The sequence below is a fragment of the Geotrypetes seraphini genome, chromosome 15 (genome assembly GCF_902459505.1).
Source record: "Geotrypetes seraphini chromosome 15, aGeoSer1.1, whole genome shotgun sequence".
NCBI lineage: Eukaryota > Metazoa > Chordata > Amphibia > Gymnophiona > Dermophiidae > Geotrypetes > Geotrypetes seraphini.
In genome coordinates, this window is record NC_047098.1 from 42,506,450 (window position 1) to 42,521,921 (window position 15,472).

Sequence of the window (15,472 nt, forward strand, 5' to 3'; positions counted from 1 at the left end):
GAATTTGAGCTTATTCAGACTCAACTATCCTCTGATGGCATTTAACCTATTGTTCATATTAACATTTTTTTAAAAAAAAATCCATTTTTTGTTTATGATTTTATTTTAGTAACATGTCTGAATGTCATTAGTATACTGTATTTCAAAACCAAAAGAAGAATACGTGATACTAGCTAATCAATGAAATAACTGAAGCCAGAATGAAACTTTGAGGAATGCCATATTCAAATATTCCTTTTCATCCTGTGATAACAAATTTAACAAGAAAAGTAGCCATTGAGCTATTATTTCTCTCAGTCCTAACTCTATAGGCCTCTGCAACAAAATAAGACAATCCACTTTATTTGCAGAGAGGGCAGGACCACCACACTAAAAAAGCCCTCTATCCATAATTTGTTGTATTTGATCATAAAGGAGAGTAGTGTTATTTCCAAGGTGAGAAGGATCCAGTTCCTAAATTTTGTTTAGCAAGTTTGTTAGGTGGGAAAAGATGGCTGCCTTAACCACGCTGCTTAAAATGCAGATTTATTCATTGGCCTGAACATGCAGAGATAAGGGTCAGGGATTTTTTAAAAATTTTTTAAACTACTGGGCAGATAGCAGCCTCTAGAAAGAGCTGGAAAAAAATATCTTTAAAATGACACAGTCATAGGATCCAAGTGAAGACAGTGTCTATTAAATTCTCAAAATATAATAAGTTTCCTTTGCATCTTGCATAAACACAATAAGTCAATATCGAACACAAAACTTAGTCCATGCAACTCCAGAATACAAATCAATGTAATCCCCATAAGAATAACAATATAAATAGCACTGGAATAGTCAACGCCCTGTGGTCTAGACTCAGCACTAATTCTCCTCTCCTTTGATAAATTACTCCACAGCGATATTCAAACAATAATGCTCAGTAATCTACATCACTGGAGAAAACTTATGTGAAAGTTGAGTTTGATCTTGCTCACTCCATGATTGCAGGAAACTGCTCCTGAATGCGACTTGGTGACAGTTTCATGATAATTAAGAGATAAGCCTTTCCATATAAACTGACAGTCTTCACATATAGCAGTGAAGCCAAAGAAAGATTAGCTTCTTACCTCAATAATCTTCTTTTTGGTAGAAGTGTCTAGGAGTCCTGAGTATAGGTAATACCCCTCAAATCATGAGTTGTGTTGCAGAAAAATGAAATTTATATTCTTCAACTCCACCTCCTTCTCCCATGGCTGTAGTGCCCCCTTCAGTTTGTACCAAATCAATTGATCATCACGACATAAGAAATAGAAAACAGGGGTACAGGAATCATCCACGATAATACATTTCTGTTCTGCTCTGTAAGAGAAAATTGAACCAAGTTAAACAACCCATAGCATAAACCCAGGTGAAAAGAACAACCCACCTATCAAAATGCAACCAGAACTAATACTTATGGAGCTCTGAGACTAGGGTTTGGTTTTTTTGCTTTTTTATGTTCAATATTTTACTCTTCATTTCAGACTGGCAGGAGAAAATCTCCAGCTGTGCATATACAGGCAAATTCTATCTATCGGGGTGTCAGGACTCCTAGACACATCCACCAGAAAGAAGATTATCGAGGTAAGAAACTAATCTTCTGTTCTGGTGCAATGTGTCCAGGAGTCCTGACTAGAGAATGACACAGGGACACATTTTTCCCCATCCCCACAGGAACTCATTTTCCCATCCCATCTCGGTAAGTTCTTTTCCTGTCCCTGCCCCATTCCTGCAAGCTCTGACTTCATCTGCACAAGCCTCAAACACTTTAAAATCATAAGTGTTCAAGGCTTCTGCGGTTAAGGTAGAGCTTACAGGAATGGGGCATGGACAGGATAGCAACAAAACTTGCAGTGGCGGAATGGGGCAGGGACAGGATAGCAACAAAATTTGCAGGGACGGGGAAATTGAGTTCCTGCGGGGACAGGTAAAAATTTGTTTCTGTGTCATTCTCTAGTCTTCACTATAGATGACACATCTAAGCAGACTCCTGAGTGTAGGGGACAAATGAGCCTACCCTTAAAACTGAGAACCCAAAGGCTGTATTCTCTTGTACTGCCACAACCACTCTGGAAAAACTTTGTAAAATGAATGGAAAGTGGACCAAGTAGCTGCCCTATAAATCTCCTCGGGAGAGACTGCCCGAGACTCTACCCACAAAGAAGCCACATCTCTAATGGAGTGTTCTCTAAGGGAAATCGGCAGCTGTTTCCCACAGCCAACAAGTTCACTTTATAAATCCATCTGGAAATGCTTACCCAGCTTAGCAGCATTGGTGAGCACAAAAAAATGAGACGATAAACTCATTCATCACTTTGAGATAATGGAGAATTCTCCGCATATCTAGCAATTTCAAAATTTTCTCTTCTTAGAACCCGTAGAATGGAACATGGTTAACCTGACCTCCTGATTGATATGGAAGGCCAACATTACCTTCAACAACAACAAAGGGACTGTGTGAAGGAAGATTCCTGCTTCTATAAGTCTGAGAAATGGCTCTCTGCATGAAATTGCCTGAATCGCTGAGACTTTTCTCGTAGAGATGATGGCGACCAGAAACACTGTCTTCAATGTTAAATTCAGCAGCGACACTGCCTGCAAAGGCTCGAACAGAGCTTTACCAAACCCCCTCAAAACGATGTTAAGCTTTCACAACGGGATCAGCTGTCTTACCAGAGGCTGCAGCCCGAGCGCTCCCTTCAAAAACCTGGCTATGCCAGGATGAAAGGCCAAAGAGCCCTTTTCCACTCAGGCTCTAAAACATGAGACCCGCTATCTGCACTTTGAGGAATCCCACTGCCAGTTCTTTGTCCAGCTTGCAGAAATTCCAAAAGCATTTGACACTGGGGCTTTTAACAGCTCCACCTTGTCCTTTGCCACCAATATTGAAATGACTTCCAGGCCTTTGCATAAGCTGCAATTGTTGTTGGTCTCTTAACTCCTTAGAGGGTCGCTATGATCACTTCCAAGTAACCTTTCCGCGCTAGAACTGTGCATTCAAGAGTCATGCTGTAAGACCAAAGCGTTATGGATTCTCCATGGGAACTGGGCCTGTGACAGAAGATCCAAATGCACTGTCAATTTGAAACCTCTGTCCTTTTGAAGGCGTACCAGGTCTGCAAACCACGACCGACATGGCCAATCTGGCACCACCAGGATTAACAACCCCAGATGGTTCACTACCCACCGTATGATCCAGCCTATCATGAACAATGGGAGAAACATATACATCAGCCCTTGTTCTGGCCAAGGTTGAACTAAGGCATCAAAGCCTGTATTTCATGACTTGAACCTGCGGTTGAAAAACCCATCCACTTTCTTGTTTTCTGCCGACATCATGAGGTTGAGCACCAGCCACCCCCATCAATGCAGTGTTCTCCCCAGTGCTTTTTATCCGGGCACTCCGCCCAGCAAATTTAGATGCCTGCCCAGCTGTCAAAAGCCGCGAATCATGCCTCCGCTTATGCTTAACGCGCAGCCTGAAGAGCCGCCGAAAGACTCCCGCCTGACTAAACAAAACAAAACCCAGCAAGTGACTTGAACCCGGCTTCCCTTCTCTTCCCTCCGAAACCGTCCTGGGGGGGGGGGGGTTGGCAAGGGAAGCTGGCACGGACAGTAGTATCATTAGAGCCCCGGAGCATGCAGGAAATAGACCAGCCACGGAGGGAAGCTTACTTGCTCTTGCTTACTTCAGGCCTTTCTCACTGCCGGGTCTTGCCTACTTTCTGTTTTCGCGAAGGCAGGATCAGGCAACGAGAAAGGCCCGAAGTAAGCAAGAGCAGCAAGTTGTAAGCTTCCCTCTGTCGCTGACCTTTGGGAGATAGGTCAGTGATGAAGGGAAACTTACAACTTGCCTTTGTCTGTAGTGAATCTGCTGGGTGTGTGAGACCAGGGGGGGGGGTGAATGGGAGGAGAAATGCTGCTGTACCCAATTAGAGGGGGAGGGGGAAGAGAAATGATGCTGCTGACATACCCAATGGGGGGGAGGATGAGAAATGCTGCTGCTTCTGCTATACCCAATTGGGGGGGAGGGGGAAGGGAAGAGAAATGTTGCTGCTGCACCCAATTTTTTGGGGGGAGGGGGAAAAGCTGGTGCTCCCAATTGGGGGGAGGGAAGAGAAAAGCTGCTGCTGCACCCAATTGGGGAGGGGAAGAGAAGTGCTGCTGCAGCAGCACCCAATTGGGCAGAGAGAGGGGAGAAAGAAGACCAGGGAAGGGAGAGGAGAGGCAAGAGATGCTAAGACCATGGGAGGGAAAGGAAAGGAGCTACCAGACCATGGGGGGGGGGGGAGAGATGTCAGCGCATATGGGGGGAGGGGAAGGATGGAGATCCCAGGGATAGGGGGAGAGAAGGGAAGGAGATAGAGATGCCAGACCATGGGGTGGAGTGGAAAGGAAAGAAGGAAAGGAGAAGAGAGAGATGCCAGTGTATAGGGGAGGGGGTGAAGCTGAAATGAATCATGTACAAAGGAGAGAAAGGGCACAGGATATACAGTTTATTGAAGGGACATAGAAAGAGGGAAGATGCCATATGGAACAGAGAGCGGGCGGACACTGGATGGAAAGGTCAGAGAGGGTAGATAGTGGATGCAAGGGGCACAGAGAGGGTGGACAGTAGATGGAAGGGGTAGAGAGAGAGAGAGAGGGCAGAGGCTGGGTGGAAGGGGCAAAGAGAGGACAGATGTTGCATGGAAGGGAGAAAGAAGAGAGCGAAGAGAAGATGAAGCAGAAACGACAAAAAGATTAAAAAAAATTTTGTTGCTTTACATTTGGGTCCTCAGCCCGGTCTAGTGCATCTACTATCTCTGGACAGGCCTCCGCATCTCCCACAAGGGAAGATTCACTCTGAGACAGCAAAGGCATAGATTCAGAATCCCAATCCCCCCAGTCCTTATCTGACTGGGCTTCTGGATCCTGCCCGGGATCCTCTTCTGGAGGGTATGTATTTGAAATGGGGAAACCCCTTTGTACAGCCACCGATGCTCCTTCCACCAGAGCCCGGGAACTCTTACAAATTAAGTAGGCCTTCCACATTAGGCTTACAAAATCAGAGGTAAAGCCATGACTAGAGGGCCCTAAGGACCCCTTCAGGGCTTCCTGCAGTCCCTCTTGGCATCTAAGCACCTGCACTTCGCCAGATCGCTATCCAGAGGCTCTGGAGGAGATTCCCCCCTCCCCCCCCCCCCGATAAAGGAGCCATCTACGATCTCTCAGCCCCGGAAGTATCAGGACAAGCTAAGACCAAGGCTCCTGCCCCTCCCTCACATGCCCTGCGGCAAGCAGATGCTCCTCAGCCGAACATCTAGAGCAGTCTCACACTCACGGCCCACCAGGTACTATTATAAGCCCTCAGTATGTTTATCATAATCACAAAAGTAAAATAAAACAGTTTCTTGATCATATGTCTCTTTAGCTATAAATTACAATATTATTTTTAAGACTTAGCCAAAAGGAAAGATTTATAAACTAGATAGAGTTTTACCTCCTGCAAAATTGTCACTTTTTCAATAAAACATTAACTATTTTTTCTGAGGCCCTCCAAGTACCTACAAATCCAAAATGTGGTCCTGCAAAGGGTTTGAGTTTGAGACCACTGATCTAGAGCAAATCTGGCATGATAAAGAGTTATCACAGCCTGGTGGGTCCATCCCAAGTGCAAAACTGAAGGTCTTTGAAGCAGATGAAAGCTTTTAAAAAACTGCAATAGCATGGTCGCAATAAAAGCAGCCCGGGAACCCAAAAGAAAGGTCAAAAAATTCTGGGAAGGGGTTTGGGAGGTGGGGTACTCTATATCCAGCCCCAGAATGCTTCAAACATGTAATTTCAGACACCCTTCCCCCAATTTTCCCTTAGGCTACAATAGCCTTACTCACACTGTTTGTGCTGGAGCTAGCTTGCTTCAGCTGTCACAGAAGCTAGTATTTGAAGAAGACACTGCCTCAGTCAGCCAAATGAAGTCCAAGTGCTGTGATCTTCAGGCTGCCAGCTGGACCAAAGTCAGACTGAGACCTCAACCCCCACAGATCCACATGACAAGTGAGGAGGAAAAACACAGCTGGCACCTGCCAAAGCCTGATTGGACCACCATGGGGGCCAAACAGACTGCGCTCAAGCACCTGATAAATCAGGTTGTGAGCTAGCTTCCAAGGGAACAGACTCGGAACTCCAAAAGTGTTATTACAGGCTTGCCAGACAGGTACCCTGGGTGAGCAGTTGAAGCGAATAGGAGCGCAGGTGGTCTTCTCCTCGATCCTCCCAGTAAGAGAAAAGGGAAGAGCCAGGGAAGAGCGTATCCAGAGGACTAATGAACAGCTACACAGATAGTGCAAGGAGATGAACTTTGGATTCCTAAACCATGGATAGGCACTGCAGGGACTTCAGGGACCAGACGGACTCCACCTGACCAGAAGAGGTAAGAATGTTTTCGGACATCGACTAGCCCACCTACTTTGTAGGGCTTTAAACTAGGTAAGTTGGGGGAGGGTACCCACTCACATTCCAGTGCAGTAACTAACTATCCTGAGGAGGTGAGTCGCAACTCCACTTCTAAGTCCAAGTTAAGTACACACACCGTCTTTTTCTATGTTTCTATGTACCCCAAGGGATTCCCTGCTAGCTCCAGGCTTCTTTCCTAGAGTCTGCGTCCTCTCCCAGGCAGAGTTGTCCCAGGGTCACCAAGAACCTCTTAAGCACTGCAAAACCTCTGGATTTGGATAAAAAACCAAAAAATAAGAAAAAAATGATCTGAGCAGATCAGAACACCTTCTCAACTCGCTTGCAACAGATAAAACTGAATGAGGCACTACAGCCACTGGAGGAGGCGTTGTTGAAGAATGTAAATCTCATCCTTCTGCAACAAAACTCGCGATTTGTGGGATATTGCCTATAGTCAGGACTCCTAGACATATTGCACCAGAAGCAATATTTGAAACCTGATGGACTTAATGATTCAGTCTGAGTGGCACTCTTATTTGTTGCCTTGTTTTGAATACGTTGTGCATTTAACTCTTGCCAATAACATTTTTTTAACAACACCTGGCATTGCAATACTGATTTAATTTTTGCACCCTAGCTTATGGAGCACTATGATGAAGAATAGAATTTATGTGAGGTATAACTGGTTTGTTTGTCCCCACTTCTCGATGTGAGGACATCTTTAGTGCCTTCAGAGATATAGATTATTTGATCATCATTGTTTGAATGCTCTCTTGATACTTTTCTGAAACCAATGCATTCCTGAGATTAAAATGCATTCTGTTTTGTGTCCTGCTAGTTGACAGATTGAAACCAATACCCACATTAAGGGCAATTCTATAAACTGGGTGCCAACGTGTGCACGCGCTCATTACGTACATTTATGTATTTATTTAACAATTTATATACACATAAATACTTAAAATACTAGCATATGTATGCACAGGTAACAATTACACAGGTATATGTTAGAGTGCTTAGACAGCAAACTTCTATAAATTTGCAACAAGGGCAAAAGGAGAACTCCCATTTATGTAAGTAACTTACAGCATACTAGTTTGTGCAATGTCCCTGCCACATTAAGGCATTTAATGCCAACTCTATGACTAGTGTAAGTGCAGACACCTAAATGTTAGGCAGCAGATTACATTAGTATTCTATAACAGAACCTAGGCACCTAAATTCCATTAGAGAATAGGCTCATACTGAACAACCTTGTGGATGTCTACATTGATGCTGCACACAGTAATAGAAAAACATTACATTAATGTCTTCTATCCCGCCAATACCTTTCAGTTTTAGGCGGTTTACAACAAGAAATTAGCCTGTAGCTAGGGGTGAAGAAGTACTAAAGCAACTATTCCAGGCTAATGCACAAAGGAAACATGCAACCCCCCCCCCCCAAAAAAAATATTATTTTCCCCCCTCCTATCCCTAGTAGGCTGCTTGGCCAAGATCACTGTAAAGAGGGCCTCCTTCCCTAGCCTTACCTCCACACTTTGTTCGTCCATGTTCTCTAACTTCAGATCTCGGGGCTTCCAGTAACGTAGGGGCTTCTTCCGAGACTTGAAGTAAGCCAGATGCCTCCAGGTGCTACAGATGCAGGTGAGGAAGTGCTCAGTAAAACGCCCCCTTTCTGCAGCGGCAGCAGCAGACATGCAGCAAGTACCTGGGACAGCCACAGAGCGGACAGTAGCAGTAACAGCTCAGGCCCAGCGATGCTCCAGAACTACTTTAGAGAAGCCGGAGGCACCGCTGACACCTCCCGTTCTCCAGAAGGTGTGATATGACGAAGGGAAGGGCACACATAAGCAACGACCTACTCGCCATATCCCGCGCCGACCCAACCGTTTACGAGCACTCGACCACAACCGCCATCTTTACTCAACCCAATGCGGCGCCTCCATTCGACTGAAGCGTCTCTGCATGACGTCACGGCAAGTCGCCTTGGCGACGAAGCCCGCGCACTCGCGGGGAGGTTCTCTGGGACAGTCGAGTACGCTCTGCACAAACCAGGGTTATAGCTATGTACAGGGGTGGGGGTTTTTTAACCAGCTTTTCATTTAAGGTCTCTTTTAACAAAATCGCGGTAGCGATTCCTACGCGTGCAGCCCATTCAATTCCTTTGGCCTGCGTCGCATTTGCCTCAGGGACTTACTACCGCAGCTTTGTAAAAGGGGCCCTTCTTTATCCCTCTTATTGACTCTTCCATCCCCAGCAAGCCTTCCCCTACTCTATTGGTCCTAGCAGTCTCGTTTCACATCTATTTGTTCGGAGCTTGTTACCCAGATTCTGAGGGACATTTTAAGTTCTTCCAGGATTCCAGACAACCTTAGCATGATGTGTTTTGGGACTGGCTGCACTGCTTTAAATAAAGTAAAAGCAGGGACTACAATGCACTGAGCTTCGAGTTCAAAATCAGGACGGGCCAAAAAGTATGTATTCTGGAACTATAACTTGGAAAGTTATGAGTGTTTCCCTCAAAATTAAAACGGGGCTAAGAATGTCCCTTTTTTTTAAAGGATGCATATAACTTATAAATTTGACTTGTGGTATTGCGGTATACAAAAATAAAGTTATTATTATTAATCCCTCCAGACCTTTAAACAAGGTTTAAAGACAGTTCTAGTCCAGGATCTCTTTTTCCCGCGCCTACCCGTTTCCACACTTCTAGATCAGCTCCGATCATTATAAACAAATCATTGCTGGACTGCTTTTCTAAATTCCTAATATCATCATCTCTATTGTAAACCACCAGTCTTCTAATAGGCAATATATCAAATATTAAATAAACACAAACCTTAGGAGCTCTTATACGGGAGGAAATTAAGCAGTTACCCCAAATTTTGTAGATCCTGCCATAGGTTGCACGCAAATCATACATACAACTTAATTAACAAGAGCAATCAGCTCTAATTATTTGCAAACACCTCATAATTGAAACTAAGTAGAAGTTACACACACAACTTGGTCTGTACCTTATGTAAAAGTTCTGCATGTCAGTTCAAGGTGGCAGATGGATAATCCTAAAAGTTAAGGGCACCGTTATGGAATATACCAGCACAGATATTTACTTTTTTTTTTTTTTTAGCTAAATGGGTGCACCAAAATGTTAGTGATACATATGGCTGCTAAGCACAATTCCATATATGCCACATACTTTTTATAGAATTACTAGTTTTTAGCCTGTTACATTAACGAGTGCTAGAATAGAAGTGTAGACTTAGGCATTTCTTTCTTTCTTTATGTGCCTTTCTTTCTCTCTCACCCTCCCCCCCCCCATCTGTTTCTGTCTCTCTCCGTGGCTCCCCCTGTCCAGAAGTAGCCCTTCTCCCTTCCTTTTACCGCACCCCTGTCCAGTAGTACCCCTTCTCCCTTCCCTCTTCCCTGCCCAGCATCCGCTAGGCCAGGCACCCTCAGGGCTTTTACTAGACCGACCCACCTTGCATTATCAAAGTGGGTCAGCCTAGCAAATGCCCCGCGGCTGCTTAATGAAACGGTGGCTGCTGCCGCTGCTGGTCCAAGGGCAAGAAGAAGAGGCATCCTGGCAGCGTAGTCAGAAGGCAGAAAGTCAGCCAGCGTCAGAGAACAGGGCAGGAAATCAGCTGAGGCAGGCACTGCACAGAGATAGCACAGAAGCATGGAGTTTGAAGTGCGCATGCGCGCTGAGGGTTTTATTATAGCAGATGCTAAGTACCAGACTGATCAGCAGTAATTGTTTGGGCACTATACCTAGAAGCAGACCTTTAAAGCACAGTGATGGGGTTTTGCTTGTAGTTTCCCTGTGTACATTAAACCAAGCATTACCAAATTGTTCAGAATCTTTCGATCAGGGCCATGACCCAGGCATAGGGTAGGTATAGAAGTAATAGCCAACATGCATGTTACACTTAACTGGCTAATGGTGAAGAAACACAGGACCAATTATTGCCTCCTACATAAGATGAACTAAATGTTTCCACATTAATCTGAATGTTAACGCCAAACTGCAAAAGAAAAAGGAATGCTCCTTCCTCATACAGCTTTAGTTCTCAGCTTAATGCATACTAAAAACCTTTACAAAGCTTCTAGTAAGATAAACCCAAAACTTAACTCATTTTAGTAAAAGAGCTCTTTAATGCTCCCCAAATAAATAGGCAGAGTTTGACATGTTAAACAGAAATTAGGAAAGCTAACAAATTAGGTAATACGATAGTGATTTTAGTTACCAAACACTAAAATATTACTATGCTATGTTAAATCACTAATTAAAAATATGACACCATTTAATTATCCCAGGACAAGCAGGCATGATATTCTCACATGGTGGGTGACGTCATCTACGGAGCCCCGATGCGGAAGCATTTTCAAGCAAACTTGATTGAAGATTTAAGTTTGCTCTGCTGCTCCAAGCATGCGTGCCTTCCTGCTCCACTAGGGGGTGCATCCCCTCGTGGTCTCCAGTTCAAAATTTTCCGCGAGCCTAGAAGCCGTGTTTTTCAGGCTCTGCCCCAACTGCCTTCTAGCACCGCGATTTTTTCTTGTTTTTTCACGATTAAGTCGCTGTGCGCGAATTCTTTACTTTTTTACTTGATTCCTGCTTCGTTTTTGACGACCGGGAGGCTTCCGGGTCCTCATGGCCGCGTGGCTAATCGAGCCGCGGCTACTTTCGATTTAATGTCCCGGCCTTTGACCGGCTTTAAAAAGTGCACCCGCTGCGAGCGGCTTCTTTCTCTCACAGATCCGCATCGCCGGTGCATCCTCTGCCTGGGGGCGGCTCATCCAACCGACTCCTGCCCCCAGTGCGCTATTTTCCAACACCGGGCCCTCCGCCGAAGAAAAGCCCGCATGGCGGACCTCTTCACCCCGGACCAACCCTCCACCTCGGCCTCGAGGTCGGCCCTGGCCTCGACCCCGGCCTTGACCTCGGCCCCGGATACCTCGGCATCGCCTCGAGACTCGAACACGAAATCCTCGGGACAACAGAAAGCCTCGGCTCCGGGTAAGTCCCCTCTTCCTTCTTCAGGTTCTGTAACAGCGAAGAAGCCAACCTCGGGGACAACGTCGACGCATGGCGGAAGCCCTATGCTTACAGCGACTAAGCCCTCCAAGCCTTCGGGCCGTGCCTCCACCACACGGGAATACTCTGATACGAGGTCGCCCCCGGTGGAGTGCACCGAGGCAGTGGACATGCCTTCGATGCTGTCCGTGCCCGTCTTCCAGGACCTACTCCGAGCGATGATCACGTCGGAGCTGTCCGCTGCAATGGCCCAGTTTCAACCGGCCTCGAATGTGCCAGACCACCCTGAGCCTCGCACCGAACAACCTCGAGGAAAGGTGCGCAATCCTCACCGCATCCCATCCTCCTCGGACTCCTCGCCGAGGCGCCCGAGACGTTCCCCCTCCGCAGACCGCTGAGGGGCAAAACGTCGGGCTAAAACGATAGAAACCTCGAACCGCCGTACCTCCAAGAAGGCCCGAGGTTCACCAACTCTACGAGGCCGTTCTCCAACACCTCGTACGGGACCGCTAAGGGTAGCTGAGTTATCACTCTCCAACCCGCGCATCCTCCGAACTCCCCCTCGGACGCATTCTCCGAGGGAGCCCGGATCGAGGTCACCGATCCGACATCGATCGGTACCCCTAACCCCGGCATCGTCTCCGAGGGGCTCCTCGAGACGCCGAAGATCGACAACCCCGGAACACTCTCACAGTGCTTCCCCAGTCTCGGAACATGGATCAGAGCATGAACCTCGATACTCGAGGGAAGCCTCCCCATCCTTCTCCACCCGACGGTCTCGTTCCCCGACCCCACACGGGGCCCCGGGGACATCCCGCCCATCCTTCACTCGCTTCGTCCAAGACATGGGCCACGCATTGGACTTAGACCTCCAGTCCGATTCCAGATACTCCAAGGAGTATCTGGCGGAGCTGGATATGCCATCACTGCCCAGAGAGTCCCTTTGCTTACCACCTAACCCGGTACTCCAACATGCCTTCTTCAGGAACCTGGAGACCCCTTACATGGTCACGGCCGTACCCTCCAAAATGGAGGCTAAGTACCGCACAGTACCCTACCCGGGATTCGAGCAACCTCAGCTCTCCCACCAATCGCTGCTAGTAGAATCCTCCTTGAAAAAGGCTCACCCGTCCCGGGTCTCAGCAGCGGTCCCCCCCAGGCCGAGAAGGCCGAACCCTGGACAAGTTCGGCAGGAGACTATACCAAAACGCAATGATGGCCTCTAGGGTGCAAAGCTACACTTTCACCTTCACATCCTACCTCAAACACATCATTGGACTATTGAGAGCCTTTGAGACTGACCTACCGGCCTCCCGGCAAGGAACGTTCGGCCTGCTCTTAGAGTCCCTCTCCAACCTGCGCCTTCATCTATTTCACGCGGCCTACGATGGCTTCGAACTCTAATCTAATCTAATCTAAATCTTGGGTTTATATACCGCATCATCTCCGCAGATGGAGCTCGACACGGTTTACATGGTTAGGGAAGGAACGGAACTCCAGTGGAATTATATAAGTATGAGAGAAGAGAGGTTGGTGTGAGAGTGCCAGGAGCGGGACGGGGTTACGTTCTGGAGAAGAGCCAGGTCTTCAGATGCTTACGGAATGGTAGAAGGGGGCTCAAATTGCGGAGAGGGGAAGGGAGACTGTTCCAGAGCTGAGTGATTCTGAAAGGGAGGGAAGAGCCAAGTTTACCAACAAGGGAGATGCCTTTTAAGGAGGGGTAGGATAGTTTTAATTTTTGAGTGGATCTAGTGGAGGTTGGATTTGAGGAATTCCAGGATAGAGGGATAAAAGGAGGAAGGATACCGTGGAGGATCTTGAAGGTTAGGCAGGCACATTTAAAGTAGACCCTGGAAATAACGGGAAGCCAGTGGAGTTTGGATAGGAGCGGTGTGACATGGTCAAATTTACTTTTTGAGAAGATAAGTTTGGCCGCGGTGTTCTGGATTAGTTGGAGTCTGTGGAGGCTTTTCTTTGTTAAGCTTAGGTAAATGGAATTGCAATAATCCAATCTGGAGAGGATAATGGATTGTACGAGGACGGCAAAGTGTTTTTGGTGGAAGCAGGATCTCACTTTCCTCAGCATGTGAAGGCTGCAAAAGCATTTTTTTATCAGGGAGTTGAGGTGGTCATTGAAGGATAATGATGAATCTATGGTGATGCCCAGAACTTTGCTAGAGAATTCCAGCTGTAGAGAGGAGCCTGTGGGCAGTGGGATGGAAGTGGGTAGCGCCGAGTAGCTTGGCTGCGCCTGGTCGACATGGACCCCAACTTACAGGACCGGTTGGCTAACCTCCCCTGTGTGGGAAAGGAATTGTTCGATGACACTATCGAGGCGGCTACAAAACGCCTCTCCGAACACGAACGCTCGTTTGCCTCCCTTGTCTGGCAAAAGCCCAAACCGCCAGCGTCCAGGCCGTATAGGGCCCCTCCGCGACGCTACCCACAAAAGTCCACCCCTGCCTTCTCCCGGCCCCCACCCAGGCGTCCGCAAGCCCACCACAGGGCCATGCCCAAGTCCCAACCGCCTGCGACCACCAAACCATCCCCGTCTTTTTGACGGGACACGCGGAAGGGGGCGGGCCCCCTCCGCCATAGTCCCAGACCCCCTTCCCATCGGGGGTCGACTCAAAGCCTTTTACCCTCGCTGGGAACAAGTCACGTCGGACGCATGGGTCCTGGGCGTGATCTCATCAGGGTACTCTCTCAACTTTCGGGCCATTCCCCCGGACAATCCCCCAAGGAATTGCCCTCCCAACCGGACTCAACTATCCCTACTCCTCTCCGAAGCCCGAGACCTGCTTCGCCTGAGAGCAGTGGAGAAAGTTCCCCCCGACCAACGGGGGAAGGGCTTCTACTCCCGCTACTTTCTGGTACCGAAAAAAACGGGAGACCTATGCCCAATACTAGACTTGAGACGCCTCAACAAATTCCTGGTACGGGAAAAATTTCGGATGCTCTCACTACCGACACTCTACCCCCTGATCGACGAGGGCGACTGGCTCTGCTCCCTCGATCTCAAGGAGGCGTACACACATGTCCCAGTGCACCCCGCTCACCGCAAGTTCTTGCGTTTCCAGGTAGGGGACTGGCACCTACAATACCGAGTCCTCCCCTTCGGACTAGCATCATCACCTCGGGTCTTCACCAAGTGCCTCGTGGTGGTAGCAGCAACCTTACGTTCCCAGGGCCTCCAGGTATTCCCCTACCTGGACGACTGGCTAATCAAAGCCCCGTCCAGGGAAGGGGTTATCTCAGCGACCCAACAGACTATTACCTACCTACAAAGTCTGGGGTTCGAAATAAACTTCCCAAAATCTCAACTACGCCCCTCGCAGTCCCTACAGTTCATCGGGGCTACGCTGGACACGGTTCGCCTCCGTTCCTTCCTCCCCCCTCCGCGCCTGGAGGCGTTAGTAAGTCTGAGCCGAAGGATCTCCCTGCTGACCTCGGTATCAGCTCGACAGATGATGACTCTCCTGGGCCACATGGCCTCCACCGTCCATGTCACACCCTTCGCCCGACTCCATCTGAGAATCCCCCAATGGACCCTGGCGTCTCAATGGCGTCAAGACCGGGACCCGATCGACCGCCCCGTGACAGTGACTCCTTCATTGCAACGATCGCTCCGCTGGTGGGCCGACTCTTCAAATCTTTCCAAAGGTTTGCTCTTCCTCACCCCACCCCACAGCAAGGTACTCACCACGGACTTGTCGGAGTACGCTTGGGGAGCCCATCTGGACGGCCTACGCACCCAAGGAATGTGGTCAGCACAAGACCGTCGCTGCCACATCAACGTGCTAGAGCTTCGAGCCATCTATCTCGCAGCTGTAGCCTTCCAACATCTGCTCCACGACCGAGTGGTTCCCATCCGAACCGACAACCAGGTAGCGATGTACTACGTAAACAAACAAGGGGGGACAGGGTCCTGGCCCCTTTGTCGGGAAGCCCTGCGCCTCTGGAAATGGGCAATCTCCAACAACACCTTCCTTC

The 15,472-nt window shown here is 48.1% G+C and overlaps 1 protein-coding gene across 8 annotated transcripts in view; it reads right to left on the bottom strand.

Moving 5' to 3' along the window:
* The window catches only part of TRIM37 (tripartite motif containing 37), a 290,609-nt gene extending 281,974 nt beyond the window's left edge, over window positions 1-8,635 (bottom strand). For 2 of the 8 annotated variants that reach the window (XM_033921675.1, XM_033921674.1), the window contains exon 1: window positions 7,971-8,635. In XM_033921675.1, coding sequence (XP_033777566.1) covers window positions 7,971-8,138 — 168 coding nt within the window. In that variant the 5' untranslated portion in view covers window positions 8,139-8,635. The remainder of the gene's footprint in view (window positions 1-7,970) is intronic. The other 6 variants (XM_033921670.1, XM_033921669.1, XM_033921671.1 and 3 more) reach the window with 5 other exon arrangements.
* Between the last annotated feature and the right edge of the window lie 6,837 nt (window positions 8,636-15,472).